Raw genomic sequence first — 17,056 nt, forward strand, 5'->3', positions numbered from 1 at the left:
TTTTTTTGTCAATGTGTGTGAGATCACGGAGACTGACACACAACCTGGCAGCTCTGACGGGAGGAAAGCTGCAGGGTGAAATGGCAGGGACATTAACTCTAGATCACGAAGAAAATAAAGATGTCACTCGTCTGCCAGCCCGGCCGGCCCTCGTGCTTTACTCAGATCAGACGCAAAGCTGAGACACAAACCTAGCACCTACCCAGGGGCGTAGCCACGTGGTGGCCACGGCCACCATTGGTCAGAGAATGGCCACCCCCCCCTCCAACCTAAAAAAAAATATACAAAAAATCCTCCTGAACAGAAAGGGTATAAAGCTGAAATAAATGCATTAGTATTTGTTTTATCAAGTCGTCTTATATATTTGTCACTTAACGCTACAAGCCCCATATTCGCAGCATGTGTGTGAGTTTTAAAATAGTCGTTTTTGACAATCAAGTGTCACCCCAAATAAAAGACTGGCCAGAGCTGGCCGCCCCAGAAATAATGTCCTGGCTACGCCCCTGCACCTATCCATGATCCACTGCATCTGAGGTTAATGTACACACAATGATTAACCATCAAAGAGCGTTATAAACTTTCAGCCAATGCATTGCAAACACTGCTCGCCCATACACACGCAAGTGCACACACACACACACACACACACACACACACACACACACACACACACACACACACAAACACACACACACACACACACACACACACACACACACACAACCACACACACACACACACACACACACACACACACACACACACACACACACACACACACACACACACACACACACACACACACACACACACACACACACACACACACACACACACACCCACACACACCCACAAAAGACTATCCATCCCGTTGGCCTATCAGAGAAGAAGGCTGTCCTCCCGTGGGCCAGGCTCTGTGAGAACAACAACCAATTAAGGGCTTTTTATTGTAGCGTGCTCCGTGCGACTAAATGGCCTCCTCCGTCCACTCGGCTGATCACCCAACACGGGGACTAACCGAGCGTGAAACGGGCAGCATCTGCTTATCCGCAGATCTATGGAAGCGAAAGGTGCAGGAGGGGATGAGGTGTGGTGGTGCTGGAGAACGAGAGACGCTTGACATCACTCTCTCTTTATCTGTGTTGGCTCGTTTGTGTGATGTGGTGTGTGTTGAGTTCTCCAGTTCCCAGAATGGTTCATTATCATCATGCACTTTGAGCTGCATTTTTTTGTATGAAAGGTGCTATACAAATAAAGCTCTATTATTATTATTATTATTATTATTTTGTTTTGTATCTTCCCATACTGCTAAAAGGCCACAAAACTCCTGTGACCTGCTTTGACCAATTCCCATATATTTTAGTGAATATATATTGATTACACAGCTGTGATTTGTAACGGTGCAATAACATTCTGTCTAATGAGCTTTAATGATTTGATTGAAAAAAAATGGTCGACGTTGACTCATGAGGCCAAATCTGGGTTTTTTTCCCCTCTATCTAATCTATGTGAACTACACATGTTGATATGCATTACATCATGGATAATGATCCAGGCTTTTTGGATTCCTGTGTCTCGTTAAGCTGTTCTCTATCACGACAGATAGTGTGACCAAGAGTAACAGTTTGCCAACCTTTAAAAGACTAAGACATACAGGGCCTTTGCCCATACATCGACTTATTGAGGTGCCTATGTACGTGTGTCCATGTGGTAGTAGCAGGAAATCGCGTTAACAGTAATTTGCAAGTAACGAGTACTTGGGATATTTTATTTTAATAGTACTTGAGTTCACACAAATCAGTTGGTTTCACATACAGTACATAAATATTAAAAAAAACCTGTTGTAGGTATTTCAATGTTGAGTTAAGAAGTAGGGGTGTAAGAAAATATCGATACACTTGAAGATCGCAGTATTATATTTAGTTATACTGTATCGATCTGCTGTTGTGTTGAATGGCTGATGTTTGTCCAATCAGGTGTGATCACCAATATTATATTTAGTTATATTGTATTGATCTGCTGTTGAGTTGAATGGCTGATGTTTGTCCAATCAGGTGTCATCACCAATATTTTATTGGTGCTGTTGAAGTACCAACATTATCTTGGAGGCCCTCCTGAGGAAAGTAATAACATTTCTGGACCCACATGTATTTGGCGCCCATCCACAATGTTACTACACAGCATATGCATAAAGATGTGTTTCGTTATCCAGATATTGAAATTGTACCCAAGAACCACTGCAGTCACCTGGGTTGGTATTTCTTATTTTTACTTACAGTAATAACATATCTCTATACATTTGTCCTGAAGAACACAATTAAGTCAATGTATAAGACTGTCACAATGTTTTTCAGATTAACCAAATGAACTTGAGTAATTAAAAATAAATGAATATAAACAATTAACACAAACCCTTAAAAACACCCTGGATTATCATGAACTACCTCCTTGCTGGTGACAAAATGTCCTGAAATAATCGGTTGTTTTCACTATCCACTCCCACCGATTGCTTTAACTCATTACAAACCGTACGTCCAGCACTCCTGAACATATACATACAAAACATGAGTCAAATAATTACAAAGGCTATGTACAGCAATTTTAAATCATACAGCGTGCCGGATAATATACAGCACATAAAATATCGATCAGACAGTGTTCTGGTCAGAGTCTATAAACCAGTGGGTGACTTCTTGACTCACTGTAAGCTTCCAGGCACAGTTCTGTAAAGCACTTTAAGGCAATGATCATTATTAATTATGTTATATAAATAAATAACATTGAAATGAATTGAATGTCTTCCAGAGATAAAAAAACGTAGCTGCAAGCTGAAATAAATGGATCAATTCTTATAGCGTCATATGCAACCACCAACAGACCCCTGGGCCTCAAAATAGTTGGGTTGGATGAAGCTAGCTGGCATCAAGGGCAACCAGCATTTTAAATTAAAAATGAAGTGCTCCACTAGGTGGCGCTATAACACGAAGTGACCGAGTGTGATACATGACAATGAAACAATACTATGTTGTTTGTATTGTGGATGTCATTACATTGAGAATGAACCCATATCATCATCTTAAATATATGGGTTAATAACAGGATTAACTAGGGAAAGTCCAAATAAGGCACTACAAATACATTTAAAAAATGATTTACAAGCTAGCTGCTTTTGCTAACCCCACTGTAGGGACAGAGAAACAGTCAGTCAGTGTTAAGAGTTTATGAGTTAAGACACCTTTCTGGTTTGTGCTACTATCAGCTCCAGACTGACATCAAGCAACTGCCCAAGTGAGGGAGCTACACAAAGACACGATGCAGGAGGACGCATGAGTTTTACGAGAGAAGGATATTTTTAGTTTGAACTGATGGCCTTTTGTTTACCTCATTAGTTTTGCGTGTTGACTTAGTTGATCTATTTTTCAGCTTAAAAAACAAAACAAAACAAAAAACAGTTCTAAATGGTGGGTTTAAAAAATATTGTGATATACTGCACAATTTTTATTATCAACAATATGACATTGTTATTTCATAATAAAAATGTTGGGTGTATAACTACCCAGCCCTAGGCAAGCACCTGTGACATCATGGGGTAACAGTTGGAGTATAAGTGTGGGGGAGGGGCCTTCCAGGGTGGGCCGCGGGCTTACAGCAGGCACATTTTTTTCTCTCACTGTGAAACAGGAGCCTGCCATGTAAAGTTCGGGAACCACTGGTCTAACGCATCTTCATCCATGAAGGTGTCGTGCAGGACTGACTCCATGTCGCACTCAAAGTGCTCGATGGACATGCCGTCCAGGTCGCTTGGCAGCCTCTCGGGCCGGCTCAGATGGCCAGGGTGCTGGCTCGGTCTGGGCCGAACAAAGCCATTCCTGTTGCTATGGTGCACCAACGGAGTCCCACCCGAGTGAACCATTGGATGGTGGGCCTGACCCAGCTGTGTGTATGTCCTGAGGCTGCCCAGACACCCAGTCCCATCGGTGTGACCCAGAGGCTGCGGCCCGCACCCGTTCATGGCGACTGTAGCTGGGTTTAACTGCCTGTGAGGCTGTGGCCCGCACCCGTTCATGCCGACTGTAGCTGGGTTTAGCTGCCTGTGGACCTCCTGGGGGTACTGGCGAGGGATCGGGTGTGGATGGTGGTGAGGATGTGGAGGCTGTGATGGGACAGGGCTAGTAGCCATCTTCCCTTCATGTCCTGGGCATCCCTGCCCACTGTGGAGGGGCTGGAGACCCCCCCCTCTGCCCCCAGCACCGGCATGGCTGACCATGGTCTCCATACACAGCAGTGGGAGCTCACGGGAGGCTCTCTGGGCCTCGGGGTTGCTGTAGTGACCCAGGAAGCGAACCATCTCCGCAGGCCTGACCTTTGGGTCCGACAGAGGCCGCATGGGGACCGGGGTGAAGCTGTTCATCGGCGTGTGGGTGTAGAGGCTCTTGGGGTACTCTGGAGGAGGCAGTCGTGATGGGGCCACCGAGGGCAAGGTGTAAGGGTGGTGGTGGTGGTAGACGGCGTTGCTCTGCATCATGGGAGAGTCGTGCGACGTCTCCTGCGGCTGGATCTTCTGGGGCGACAGGAGATTCAGATTGTTGAGCAGACCCTCCATCATGGAGTTGGCAGAGCTGCGATGACCGAGAGAGCCGGCCACCTCAGCCAGGCTGGGCAGCGGGGTCACCATCTTTGCCCCCGACCCTACCGCCGGGTAACCCAGGTGTGCCTCCGCACCTTCGCCAAGGTCGTCTGTCGGCTCGGGCAGGAACGGAGAGTGGCATCTGCTCAGTGTACTGGCGTCGGAACTCGCGCGGGCCCGGAACGAGGTCCACTCCTCGAAGGTGTCGTTACTGTGGGAGCTGGGACTACCCCCCAGCCAGGAGGAGTACTGGGAGACGGGGCTGCTCGTGTTCTCGTCCATCACCCCCTGGACGGACACCTGAAGGACAGCAGAGGACAGGTTGGCCTTGTGTTCTGAAGACCATTATCGTTGAAGACTTTATGCATGCAATGTTGCGCATTAGCTATGTGGTGTTGTCTGGACCCCAGGAAGAATAGTCTCCACTACGGTGTAGACTAATGGGGATCTTTAATAAACTAAACTAAACTAAACTAAGTAATACTTGCAATGATTTGAATCTGGCCCTGGTTTAATATACAGACAGATGGAAACAGAATACGTTTGGTAAAACAAGCTCAAACAGCCCAATTAGACCCTTGTACTCACAAAAGATGGGAGAGATTCGACCTATCAGGTCACACATACAGTAGACTTGCCCAGCTGTCTGTGTTGTCTGTGTGTAACCCAGACGACTGTAGCCCCTTTGTCTTAACCTTCTCTAACCTGCATCTCATTAACCTGTGTGTGACCTGCGTCTTCTTTTATCCAGCGTGTGAAGCGACGCCGAGACCTCCCTGCCTCACCTTTTTCTTGGCGGCTCGTCCCCGACTCTTGGCAAACTTGTTGTTGTTGTCCATGGAGGCGGCGCGTCGCCGTGGAGGCTTGCCGCTCTTGGTCCCCTCGGGGTTGACCATCCACCACGAGCTTTTCCCTGTGCCTTCGTTCTGGACGCGCATGAAGCGACTGTGGAGGGATAGGTTGTGTCTGATGGAGTTCTGTGTGGGGGGGAGACAAAGACACATACAAATGCATGAGAGCTAACTCTTGGCTAACTCTTTCACTAGCTCTTCCACGGACAATGGGGATACTGACGCCTGTAAAACATGTAAAAAATAAAACATGTAAAAGTCTTTAATGGTTAAACAAAACCAAAAAGGTGAATATAAAATACTTTACAAAATTATATTTCAATGTACGTACGTACATCCATAGTTGTACAAAAACCAAACCAAGAAAATATAACCAATCAGCCGGCTCTTGGCTAGCTACTGGCCAACTCCTCACCAACTCAATGAACACTGCATTGAACATGGTATTAAGCATTAAGCACTTGGCATGAAAGCACTATTTCTACTGAGGCAATAGGTTAAGGAGTACATATATATTAATGATATACACATCTTTGTTGAACTTGAAAGTGTCTGCTGAGTGAAGAAATGGTTATTTTATCATCGTTAGTAGTTTTTTAAAAAACAATTTCAGTGTACATCCAGAGCTGTACAAAAAACTAAACAAGAATATACATAATTCATGGTCTCCCGAACACACAAAGAAGGACAGTCAACCCAGAATAACTCAAAATTAGCTCAGGTTTGGCAGCACAGAGAAGACATATTCCAAAAAAATTAATGTGGCCGTTTAAATGCAAGGGAGAACCTCTTAAGAAACTTTAAATAAACAGGGGTATGACGAGTGAGTGCACACATACGTCTTTAATGATAGTTTGTCTGACTCTGTGTATATTTCTACGCCTGACAAACCCAGCGCTCTGCTAGCAGCAACACAAACCCCTGACTGACTATGAGGAGAGACTGGAGACAGGACACAGACAGACAGACAGACAGTTAGACAGACAGTTAGACAGACAGACAGACAGACAGACAGATAGACAGGACACAGACAGTTAGACAGACAGACAGACAGACAGACAGACAGACAGACAGACAGACACAGACAGACAGACAGTTAGACAGACAGTTAGACAGACAGGCAGACAGTCAGACAGACAGACAGTTAGACAGACAGACAGACAGACAGACAGACAGACAGACACAGACAGACAGACAGACAGACAGACAGACAGACAGACAGACAGACAGACAGACAGACAGACAGACACTCAGAAACATAGAAACATAAAAAAGGCTCAAGTACCACGTCCCCGGCAGCTTTAATCACTGCCTGTTACTCATGTGGTCATTTGTGTGGTGATTTTCTGCAATCATTTCCTGCAGGTGAAACACACTGCATCAGATGAGACAAGTGGTGACCCAGTGAGTAGGAGATACTGGGGTGATGCTAAGTCATGCTAACCGAGCTCAGTACTTAAAGGCACCCAGTGCAACTTTCGAGGATTGAGATTCGAAAACTAAACATTCAATTTCTAGTCTTTTTTACACGTAGTAAGTTTCAATAACTCCATACCATTCCATATCGACATTCAAGTAGCAAAGATGAGACGTCGTTGTGTGGTGAGAACTGATAGAAAATCTTAAACAACAACAATCGCCTGTGGGAGGAGGCCATTTTTCCATTGACTGGAATCCTGCTTTATTTATTGGTGGCACCAATAAATAAAGAAAATGGCGGCGATTGTTGTTGTTTACGATTTTCTATCAGTTCTCACCACACAACGATGTCTCATCTTTGCTCCTTGAATGTCGATATGTAATGGTATGGAGTTATTGAAACTTACTACGTGTAAAAAAGACTAGAAATGTAATGTTTATTTTTAAGCCTCGAAAGTTGCACTGGGTGCCTTTAACCAGGGATTCGAGTTTAGGTGCTGGGGTTGAGTTTTCTATTCTAGCAAACAACACCACGTAGCTATTGCTGGAGAAACATACGCCACGACATTTACGCTACAACATTATTCTGACCACGGACTCTCAGCTCACAAAACACTTCGCTTATAGCCTTGAGTCTGGAAGAAGATTTATGGTAAAAAACAAACAAGTCTAACGTCATTAACGAGCTACTGGCAGCAGATGGAAATAAATATGTGTGGAAGTGACCTGTCCCTACGCTAAACTACACAACAAAAATATGTTTTCATGTTGGGTGAAAGGGACAGTTATGAAACCTAGAGAGGCACGCTGAGGTCAACATGTCTTTTACTTACACAGGGAGGGGCGTGGACAGGGGGGTGGACAGACCAAACAGGTGAACACGAGCAGGGGGAAACAGGTAGGAGAATGAGGAAAACTAAGTATAGAGTGTATAATGAGGGGGAAAGAGGGAGTGTTGAAGCACCTATGTTTGTTCAGGGGCTCGTGTTTGTGAGAGACAGAGGGAGAGAATGAGAGAGAGAGAGAGAGAGAGACAGAGCGAGAGGGAGAGAGACAGAGCGAGAGGGAGAGAATGAGAGAGAGAGACAGAGCGAGAGGAAGAATTGAGAGAGAGAGAGAGATCAGACCACAAATGTAGACAAACAGACAGACAGAGAAAGGGAGAGAGAGGGTGGAGGGTTCGAGGTGCCAAGGTAACCAGTAAGAGAGGGAGAGAGAGAGAGAGAGAGAGAGAGAGAGAGAGAGAGAGAGAGAGAGAGAGAGAGAGAGGGAGAGTTAGAGGCCGACACACAAACATATAGAAAGACAAAATAGGTTGTAGAGTTCGAGGTACAGAGAGGGAATGTACATAGGCAAAAGAGAGAGCGAGAGAGCGAGAGAGAGAGAGAGAGAGAGAGAAAGAGAGAGAGAGAGGTGTGGCTGTTTTCCTGCTGCTCAGAACAGCAGTAGGGTCGCTGGGTTCACCACACAGTGTTGAATAGAGGGCAGACACCCCCCACCCCCCCCCCCCCCCCCCCCTCTGGCCCCCACCCCTCGCCGTGTCATTGACAGACGTATGCAAAGAAGCCTGAGGGTGGGTGGGGACACAGACATGACATCACAGGACCGTCTCATGCCTGCTTGACTGTAACACGACCCCTTCAGCAGCGGCGGACCTTACCTCAGGCCCCGCTCCTCAGACTGACACGCAGTGGTGAGATAGGTCGGAGCTACAATGAGCCTCTTTATTCTCCCATGGTGAGAGACATCAACAAAGACTGCGTGGGACAGATCGGGGGGACAAGACGGAGAGACAGATGGACAGATTTAAAAAGACAGAGATAGACAGAGAGAGAGCGGGGGTTCAAGAGGGCAATGTATTCAGAGGAGATAATGTTTGAGTTACGAGAGGAGGAAACTTTTCCTGTGTCGGACAACCAAAAAAAAAGGAGGATGTGCTTCCCCTCTCTGTCTCTCTGGCTTAGCAGTCTAAAGCTCTCCTTCTCTCCACACTGTTTTGTGTAGGGAGGTGTTCATGAGCAGTTAGTCCACAGTTGTGAGGGGGGGGGGGGGGGGGGGATTGGGCTTTGTGCTCTAATATCCATAGTAAGAAAATACAAGAAGGTAGCATGATTGAGCAACTCTTAAGAGGGACACATATTCAATGTGCAATAGATGGAGACAAGAGCCTCTCTCTCTGCCCATAATCTGCAGATGAACTGCCTCAATCAGAGGAATTACACAAAATAATGGAATTCCTCCCATGCCTAAAGGGTAAAGAGGACAAATGGAGTTTTAAACACTAATCTGAATTAGCCCCCCCCCCACAAAAAACAGCTAAATAAATAAATAACACGAAATAATAATTAGAAAGAAACAGACATATGGACATAGACAGACAGGCAGGCTGATGGTCAAACTGAAATACAGGCAGGCAGGCAGTCAGGCAGGGAGGCAGGCAGGCAGGGTTAGCAGGCAGAAACAAAGGCTATGAAAGCCCCTTCAGGTTAGCCTCTGAGTCAGCAGCACCCTCCCTCTGCCAGCCCGTCCACACAGGAAGTCCTGGATGGTGCTGATACGGCCACGCAGGCTTTGAACTCCATGACGCCCACTCCATGACATCAGTAATATTGGTCTGGGTGGAGATTCAAGGCTGCTCCCTCTCTTCAGAGGAAAACACAAAGCGTGTGGTGACTGCATGGTGTCTGCTTTCACACTGTGAACATTTGATTTTCTCTCGCCTGTGGTGTCCGCGGGGTTTTAAAAAGTATTAAAAAGGTGATAAATCAAAAATCTTCTTGGTAAACATCTTTCAGCTTCATGAACAATGCCCGAGTCAGCAACTCGACATCAGCTGTAGCCTCTCTTGCGGTCTCAGTTTTGCGTTGCCTATTCCACCCTTACGTTAAAGTAACACTATGCAACAATTTGACACTTTTTGAGATATGGTTGTATAGGCAACTAGTTTTGGTACCATCCTCAAATTCATTTTGATAGCATATGGTCATGTGAAAGACAGATAAACACCTGTGTCTTCCCCACTAGCCATCCAGGATATGCCCTATGTAGTTCTGTGTAACGGGCTGGTACACCCTGCAAAAATTTAAGAAAAGCTTTCACATGAATGACAGTGCCAGCTAAACTGCCACCAGTTAGTGTGTTGGCAGGCTTCAATCAGTGTCAGCTGGTGGTGTTTGCAAGGTTTTTGCATCCCTTTTAGGTAGTTAGCTTACTAGTTTTGAAACAGAACTCCGTTTTGCTGCTTTAAGAGACATAAACCTCCAAAACTGACCTTTGACCTGTTTGTGTGGCTTTTCATATGACCGTTCATCAAATGCTCAGATTTTGACAGAAGATGCACCTGAAAGCGAGCACTTTGTGAACAGCCGAATACATTTTCCTCTTCCAGGTACCAATGTTCCTGTAGTTCAACTGGTGGAGGTAGAGTGCTAACAGCACCAAGGCTATAAGTTCCCCAGGGATCACCCATACTGATACAAAATTATGTGACTGCAATATTGTTCATTGATTTAGATAAAGGTGACTGTGTATTTCTGTGACAATGATCATCATTAATGAGAGTATCATGAGCCTGAGAATGTAAACGAGCAGGCCGAAACGCGTCTGTGGAAATAAACTGGTCTTAATATTAATGAGAAAAGCTTGAGAGTGTGGTTCTATTCTACTCATAGTTAACATTCTTTTACTCGCACCCGAAAACGCATTCATATTTCTTTTGAAGTAGAGCGCGCCTATCCCTACTAATGTAAAGGGGTTGTCACCTTGGAGATCACCATCTGGGTTCTCCTCAGAAACCCCACAGAAAAAAACATCTTCGGTCCCATGTAAGGTATCCATGGAAACAGCATCCACCGGGCTATTTGTCCCCTTTCCCACATACCTTCCCCACATGGTCACGGCAAACCCGCTCTTTTGGTCACGTCCGGTTTATTTCGGACGCTTCCTGAGTCCGAGCCTGGTGGCCAGGGATGTCTCAGAGTTCTGTTTGCACCTCCATACATGGAGCCATGGATGTCAATCTGAACTTCAAAGCATACTGTTGCTTGTTGCTTGGCGTTTGTTGCTTGGCGTTTGTGTGACAAACAAACAAATGCTTAGTTTCCATTCACATCCAATATTCCGTGGCACGGCTTAACAAAGGTGTTTTGGTGTCTGCGCTAAGGCAGCTCACTGCTCCGGGTTAGTGTGTAACTGCACCTCACTGTGTGTGTGTGTGTGTCACTTCCCTGGATGGGTTAAATGCAGAGGTGGATTTCAGAGTGTGTGTGTCGACACCACCTCTGCCGTAGAGTCACTTTAATGCACGTTCAGTTTAAGGATTTTTAGAGCAACTTTAAACACATGAACCCCTTACCCCATATTCCAGTCTCTCTCAGACCTATATAATACTGAACCCAGCTCACTTCTGCTCACAGACTCTGTATTATACTGTATGTACAGATTCAAGGTGAACTCAAGGCATAAACATACTATGCCAGGCTGCCCTCATAATCATGTGCTAGAGATTTCAAGATTTTGAAATGAAGACACACCCAATGCACCGATGGAAGGTGGCGGCATCCTGATGCCAGCCTGTAACTGTGAAGCCTGTAAAGCCTCTCTGTGTACACACGCACACACACACACACACACACACACACGCGCATGCACTCACACACATACACTCACACACACACACACACACACGCGCATGCACTCACACACACACACACACACACCCACACACGCGCGCATGCACTCACACACACACACACACACACGCCCATGAACCATGAACTCACACACACACACACACACACACACACACACAAACACATGCACCTGTGTGTGTGGACAGTTGTTGTCTGTGTGCCAAGCTGCATGGAGCAGGCGTGGCAAACGCTCAGGTCACAGACCACTGAGAAAAACAACAAGTTCCAGTAGGGTGCCACACACCAGAGCACACTCCCTCCTCTGTGCCCAGCGCCCTGCACCCTCCCCTGGGGAGGCCAGGCGAGGGGCCCTGCAGACGGCTGGCCAAGAGGGAGAACATGGCCACCTCAGTCACCTGGCTGATGAGCACAGTTTGCTAAAAGAGCAGCCATGTTTGGCGTACTGTTGCCAGCAGGAAGTGGGACCTACAGCCCCCAGGGACATAAATGAAACATAAATGGCTCTCCTCTCCTCTCCTCTTCTCTTTCTCTCTTCTCTTTCTCTCCACTCCTCTCTCTGTCTCTCCACTCCTCTCTCTCCTCTCCTCTTCTCTTTCTCTCTTCTCTTTCTTTCCACTCCTCTCTCTCCTCTCCACTCCTTTCTCTCCTCTCCTCTTCTCTTTCTCTCCACTCCTCTCACTCCTCTCCACTCCTCTTCTCTTTCTCTCCACTCCTCTCACTCCTCTCCACTCCTCTTCTCTTTCTCTCCACTCCTCTCTCTCCTCTCCTCTCTTTCTCCTCTCCTCTCTCCTCTATTCTAATGTTATGTCATTACTGCTTAATTTGTATGATCTCAACAATATGATTAAGATCACTGCTATTTATGACAAATGGCACATATGTAATACACATACATGTAATATATAGTATATGACAGAATTGGGATTTTCTAATTTGTTGTGTGTGTGTGTGTGTTTTTTTTACTCTCCCCCCAATTCTCTATTCGTTCCTTTCTCCGTTCCTCTGACATGCTCTCATGCATGTGTGTGCGTGTGTGTGCGTGTGTGCGTGTGTGTGTGTTTATGTTTGTGTATGTGTGTCCGTATGTGTGTCCCCCCCCCCCCCCAATTCTCTCTCCGCCCCTCTGACATGCTCTCATGCCTGTGTGTGTGTGTGTGTGTATTCAGGAACATCTATACATCTGTTCATGTATAAGTGTCAGGATTGTGTATAGGGGAGGTTAGCGAGTATTTTTGTATGCATTCTTTAATGTGTGTGTGTGTGTGTGTTTGTGTGTGTGTGTGTGTGTGTGTGTGTGTGTGTATGTGAGCCTGTGTGCATATGTTTCTCCCTGGCTTTCTCCTCTCTGACCTCTTTTTCCAGACGCTCCGAAGGAAATGCATCATCACTCACTGTGGGGAACATAGCCACAGGAAAGTGCACAACTAGCCTTGAGTCTAGGCTCCATGAAGCTCCATAAAGGGTCATATTAACATGATATGATAAGTCTGAGTCTAGGCTCCATGAAGCTCCATAAAGGGTCATATTAACATGATAAGTCTGAGTCTAGGCTCCATGACGCTCCATAAAGGGTCATATTAACATGATAAGTCTGAGTCTAGGCTCCATGACGCTCCATAAAGGGTCATATTAACATGATAAGTCTGAGTCTAGGCTCCACGACACTCCATAAGGGGTCATATTAACATGATATGGTAAGTCTGGGATATCTCACTTTATATCCCCAACTCCCAGGCCATAATATCTAAACCGAGCTGGCATCTAATGCTCCAATGAATCTCATTTAAAGGCTCAATCCAGTACACTTTTTGTCAAATTCAGCATATTGCTCCTCATGGAGATGTCTGTTCTACAGTGTGCCCTTAAGAAGAAAAAAAAAACAAGGAAAAACCACACAGCCCTACACTGCTCTGTGGCCCTACTATGAGGCCTCTACTATTAAGGCCTCTACTATGAGGCCATTACTATGAGGCCATTACTATGAGCCCATTACTATGAGGCCATTACTATGGGGTCATTACTATGAGGTCATTACTATGAGGCCACTACTATGAGGCCATTACTATGAGGCCATTTTATCTTCTCATGGACTTTGTATCTACTGCCAGTCCATGAAACTCACATAATATCATCCCCCCTTCGGTCTATATCAGCCTATTCGCCGTACATCAGTCTATATCTACGACCAGACTCCATGGGGGCCCTAATTTCATTGACGGGCAATGAGCCAAGCAACGATGAGCAATGAGCAAAGTCCGTTGGGCCAGAACTAAAGCGAGCGCGTGGCGTATGGGATCATTGTGTTGACCCACCCACACATATTTGCGCCTAGGATCTTGCTCATGGTATCAAATTAGCATAAAGGTTTTTTTGTCAAGTTATTAAACTAGCATGTGGCTAATGTGTGTGGCGGACTTGTGCCTGTCGCCTTGCCCGCTGTCCACTGCCCCGGTGCCAGGTGCCCGGTCAATGAAAGTAGGGCCTTGTGCCTCTGACCCTGGGCTGCTCCGGGGCCTTGCTCACTACTTCCTCACTACTTTCCACTATTTGCAGCTCTGTCACAAGTAAAGCACAATGCTATATGTATATGTTATATGTAAACACCCCACCCCCATGTGTACATGTTCTCCCTATGTGTATTGTTTTAGTTTTTGCATTTATTGTGATTTTTGTATTTATCGTGATTCATGTTTGTTTGTAAGTGTAAGCTACTGGATGACCCTTAATTTCCCTCGGGATCAATAAAGTATCTATCTATCTATCTTGCTGTGAGTTTGAGCGGCGCTGTGTTTGGGTAAGAGAGGAGCTGGAGGCATGCGAGCCGGAGGAAGTGAGAACAGAGCTCAGGAATGGAGGATGTGTGACGCTTTTCCCCACAGCCCCCCCAGGCCCCACCCATGGGCTCCACAATGATGGAGGTGTTCGGTGTCACCTCCTGTTATTGTCAAGCTGACCAGGAACATTTAATGGACATACAGTTGGGTCTAAATATAGTGTGTGTGTGTGTGTGTGTGTGTTTTTGTGTTTCCATGTGTGCGTGCGTCTCTCTTTCCCTGTGTTTGTGCGTATATGAGTGTGTGTGTGTGTGTGTGTGTGTGTGTGTGTGTGTGTGTGTGTGTGTGTGTCTACAGTGTGGCAAATTCCCTGAGAATTCCTATGTCTGACTGACGCACATTGACACTGTTGTGGTATTTGTTGAGCCGTTTGGATTGAAGTAGGCGAAATTCCTGAAATGCCTGAAAAACCAACCAAAACCAACCAAATCAATACGACTGATCAGAGTGCAAACAAATCAGACCCCAAAGACGAAAGCAAAGGTTTATCTTTTTGAGGCTATTTAAATGTGATATTATCACACCACACCCTTTACCAGAGTACTCACAAGCAGATTTGGGTCCATTCCTTCCAGTTTTGGTAAGGTTTCGAAAATCTATAAAAATGTTATCTGTCTGTGTGTTGTGAGTGGTGGGAGGGTGTCTGGGTGCGGTTGAGTGGCTGTGTTGCACGTATGAATGTGTGAATATGAGTGTTGTTAAAATCATAAGGAGGTGTATAAACTGTATAACATTACAAAGTATGCTGATACCTGTATTGCCTCTTGTATGCAATAATACAAATAATTATATATAAAAAGAAAATGTTATCGAGCTGCCTTCAGTCGGATACCGCATTTGGAACAACCCAAGGAGTGCCCACCCCTGAATATCCTGTGGCCTTTGATGCCACCAGGAGTGGTAAATCAGAGGAGGAAAGGAAACGGCACTCAGAAGCTTAAAGTTTAGAGCGTTTCCTACCTCTGCATGGGATCAGAGTAGAACAAACACATGCCCGCAGTGGCACATGCTTACAAACATGTCTGATCTTTTTTACTACTTTGTAGAAGTCAGAAACGTCTTTTTGCACACGCCAAATCGCACCCCGACCGTCCCTACTACTGTTACTACTACTGCTGCTATTACCACTTCTACTACTACTGCTATTACCACTACTACTGCTGCTACTACTACTATTACCACTACTACTACTGCTATTAATACAACTACTCCGATTACCACTACTACTGCTTTTACTACTAATGCTACTATTACCACTACTACTACTGCTGCTACTACTGCTGCTATTACCACTACTACTACTGCTATTAATACTACTACTCCGATTACCACTATTACTGCTTCTACTACTACTACCTTTTCCATCCCCAATTTACTGACCTTTTTTTCTATCCGTTGGCCACCATCTCCTTTGCAATCAAACAACCCCCCCCTCCCCCCACATCTGTCAATTGGATCGGCCAGTGCACCCATGGCTAAAGCCACATTAAACCCAACACTTCATCATACTACTACCACTACTGCAACTTATACTACTACTATTAGTACAACTACTACCACTACTAATAATGCTATTACTACTACTACTGCTGCTACTACTATGGCTGCTGCTGCTGATGCCACTAAAACTCTCCATGCAAGTCCTGATGGAACCAAGAAAAGATGAAATGTGAGCAGTAAAGATTCTGCTCCCCCATTGGAATGAATCATACCCTAGGGTGATACTGGGGTCAAAGTAGACATGATGTTGCTTAGTATAAGTCCTGACTGTGCATGGCATCTGACTCTGACATGGCACTATACTCTATTGTATTTGTATTACATTGTAATGTAGCATTAGGCTTATGATGCCTATAGGAAGAACTGAGTGTGCGCATGTGGGACTGTGAGTGATAGATACCTCAACATATAGCATATTCATTTCTATGATGGGTGATTCTTAAAATGACAAGAACCGACAGACACTATGTCATTTTATATATATATTATATATTATGTAATTTATATATATATATTATATTATATTATTATATAGTTGAACTTCCATAACCAGCCTGTGAAGTTTACTTTGCCAAGGGATTTCTACTTCAGGGGACACTTGTAATGACAGCATATTCTCTTGTTTGCTCTGGAGTTAACCAGTCAGAACGAGTGTCTACTCCTGAGGCCACCGGCCTGTTTGTGGGCATGAGAGTGTGACAGAGAGGGAGAGAGAGAGAGAGAGAGAAAGAGAGAAAGAGAGAGAGAGAGAGAGAGAGAGAGAGAGAGAGAGAGAGAGAGAGAGAGAGAGAGAGAGTGTGTGACAGAGAGAGAGAGACCCGTACAGGGGAAGAAGCATCTGTGGAGGAAATCTATTTCAGAAGTTCAAAGCTCTACAGGGTCGCGGGGTTCATCGGACGACACTGAACCTGCGGTTAAACATTTGCACAGCCACCTCTCGAACCTCTCCCATGGGGAGCGGGCTAGTAAAGCGCGCCATTACACACTGGAAAACGTGTTTGTGAGATGAACATCTGTAGATTACCACCGCTATAATGGTTATTACACGTTTAAGGGCGTTTGTTAAGACTCATATTAACATAGTAATTCTAATTGATAGTATATTTACAAAAAAATATATACTTATAATTCTTGAACATCAATGCTTTTGAAAGGGATGTTCTGCCCTCTAAA

The 17,056-nt window shown here is 45.3% G+C and overlaps 1 protein-coding gene across 1 annotated transcript; it reads right to left on the reverse strand.

Moving 5' to 3' along the window:
• Positions 1-3,667: 3,667 nt before the first annotated feature.
• Positions 3,668-5,641, reverse strand: foxo1b (forkhead box O1 b; the record flags this gene model as incomplete). Its single annotated transcript, XM_080836031.1, is given in 3 exon segments — positions 3,668-4,927; positions 5,413-5,616; positions 5,618-5,641. Coding segments are annotated over 3 exon segments (1,488 nt in total).
• Between the last annotated feature and the right edge of the window lie 11,415 nt (positions 5,642-17,056).

The sequence above is a fragment of the Sprattus sprattus genome (genome assembly GCF_963457725.1).
Source record: "Sprattus sprattus genome assembly, chromosome: 1".
Lineage (NCBI taxonomy): Eukaryota > Metazoa > Chordata > Actinopteri > Clupeiformes > Clupeidae > Sprattus > Sprattus sprattus.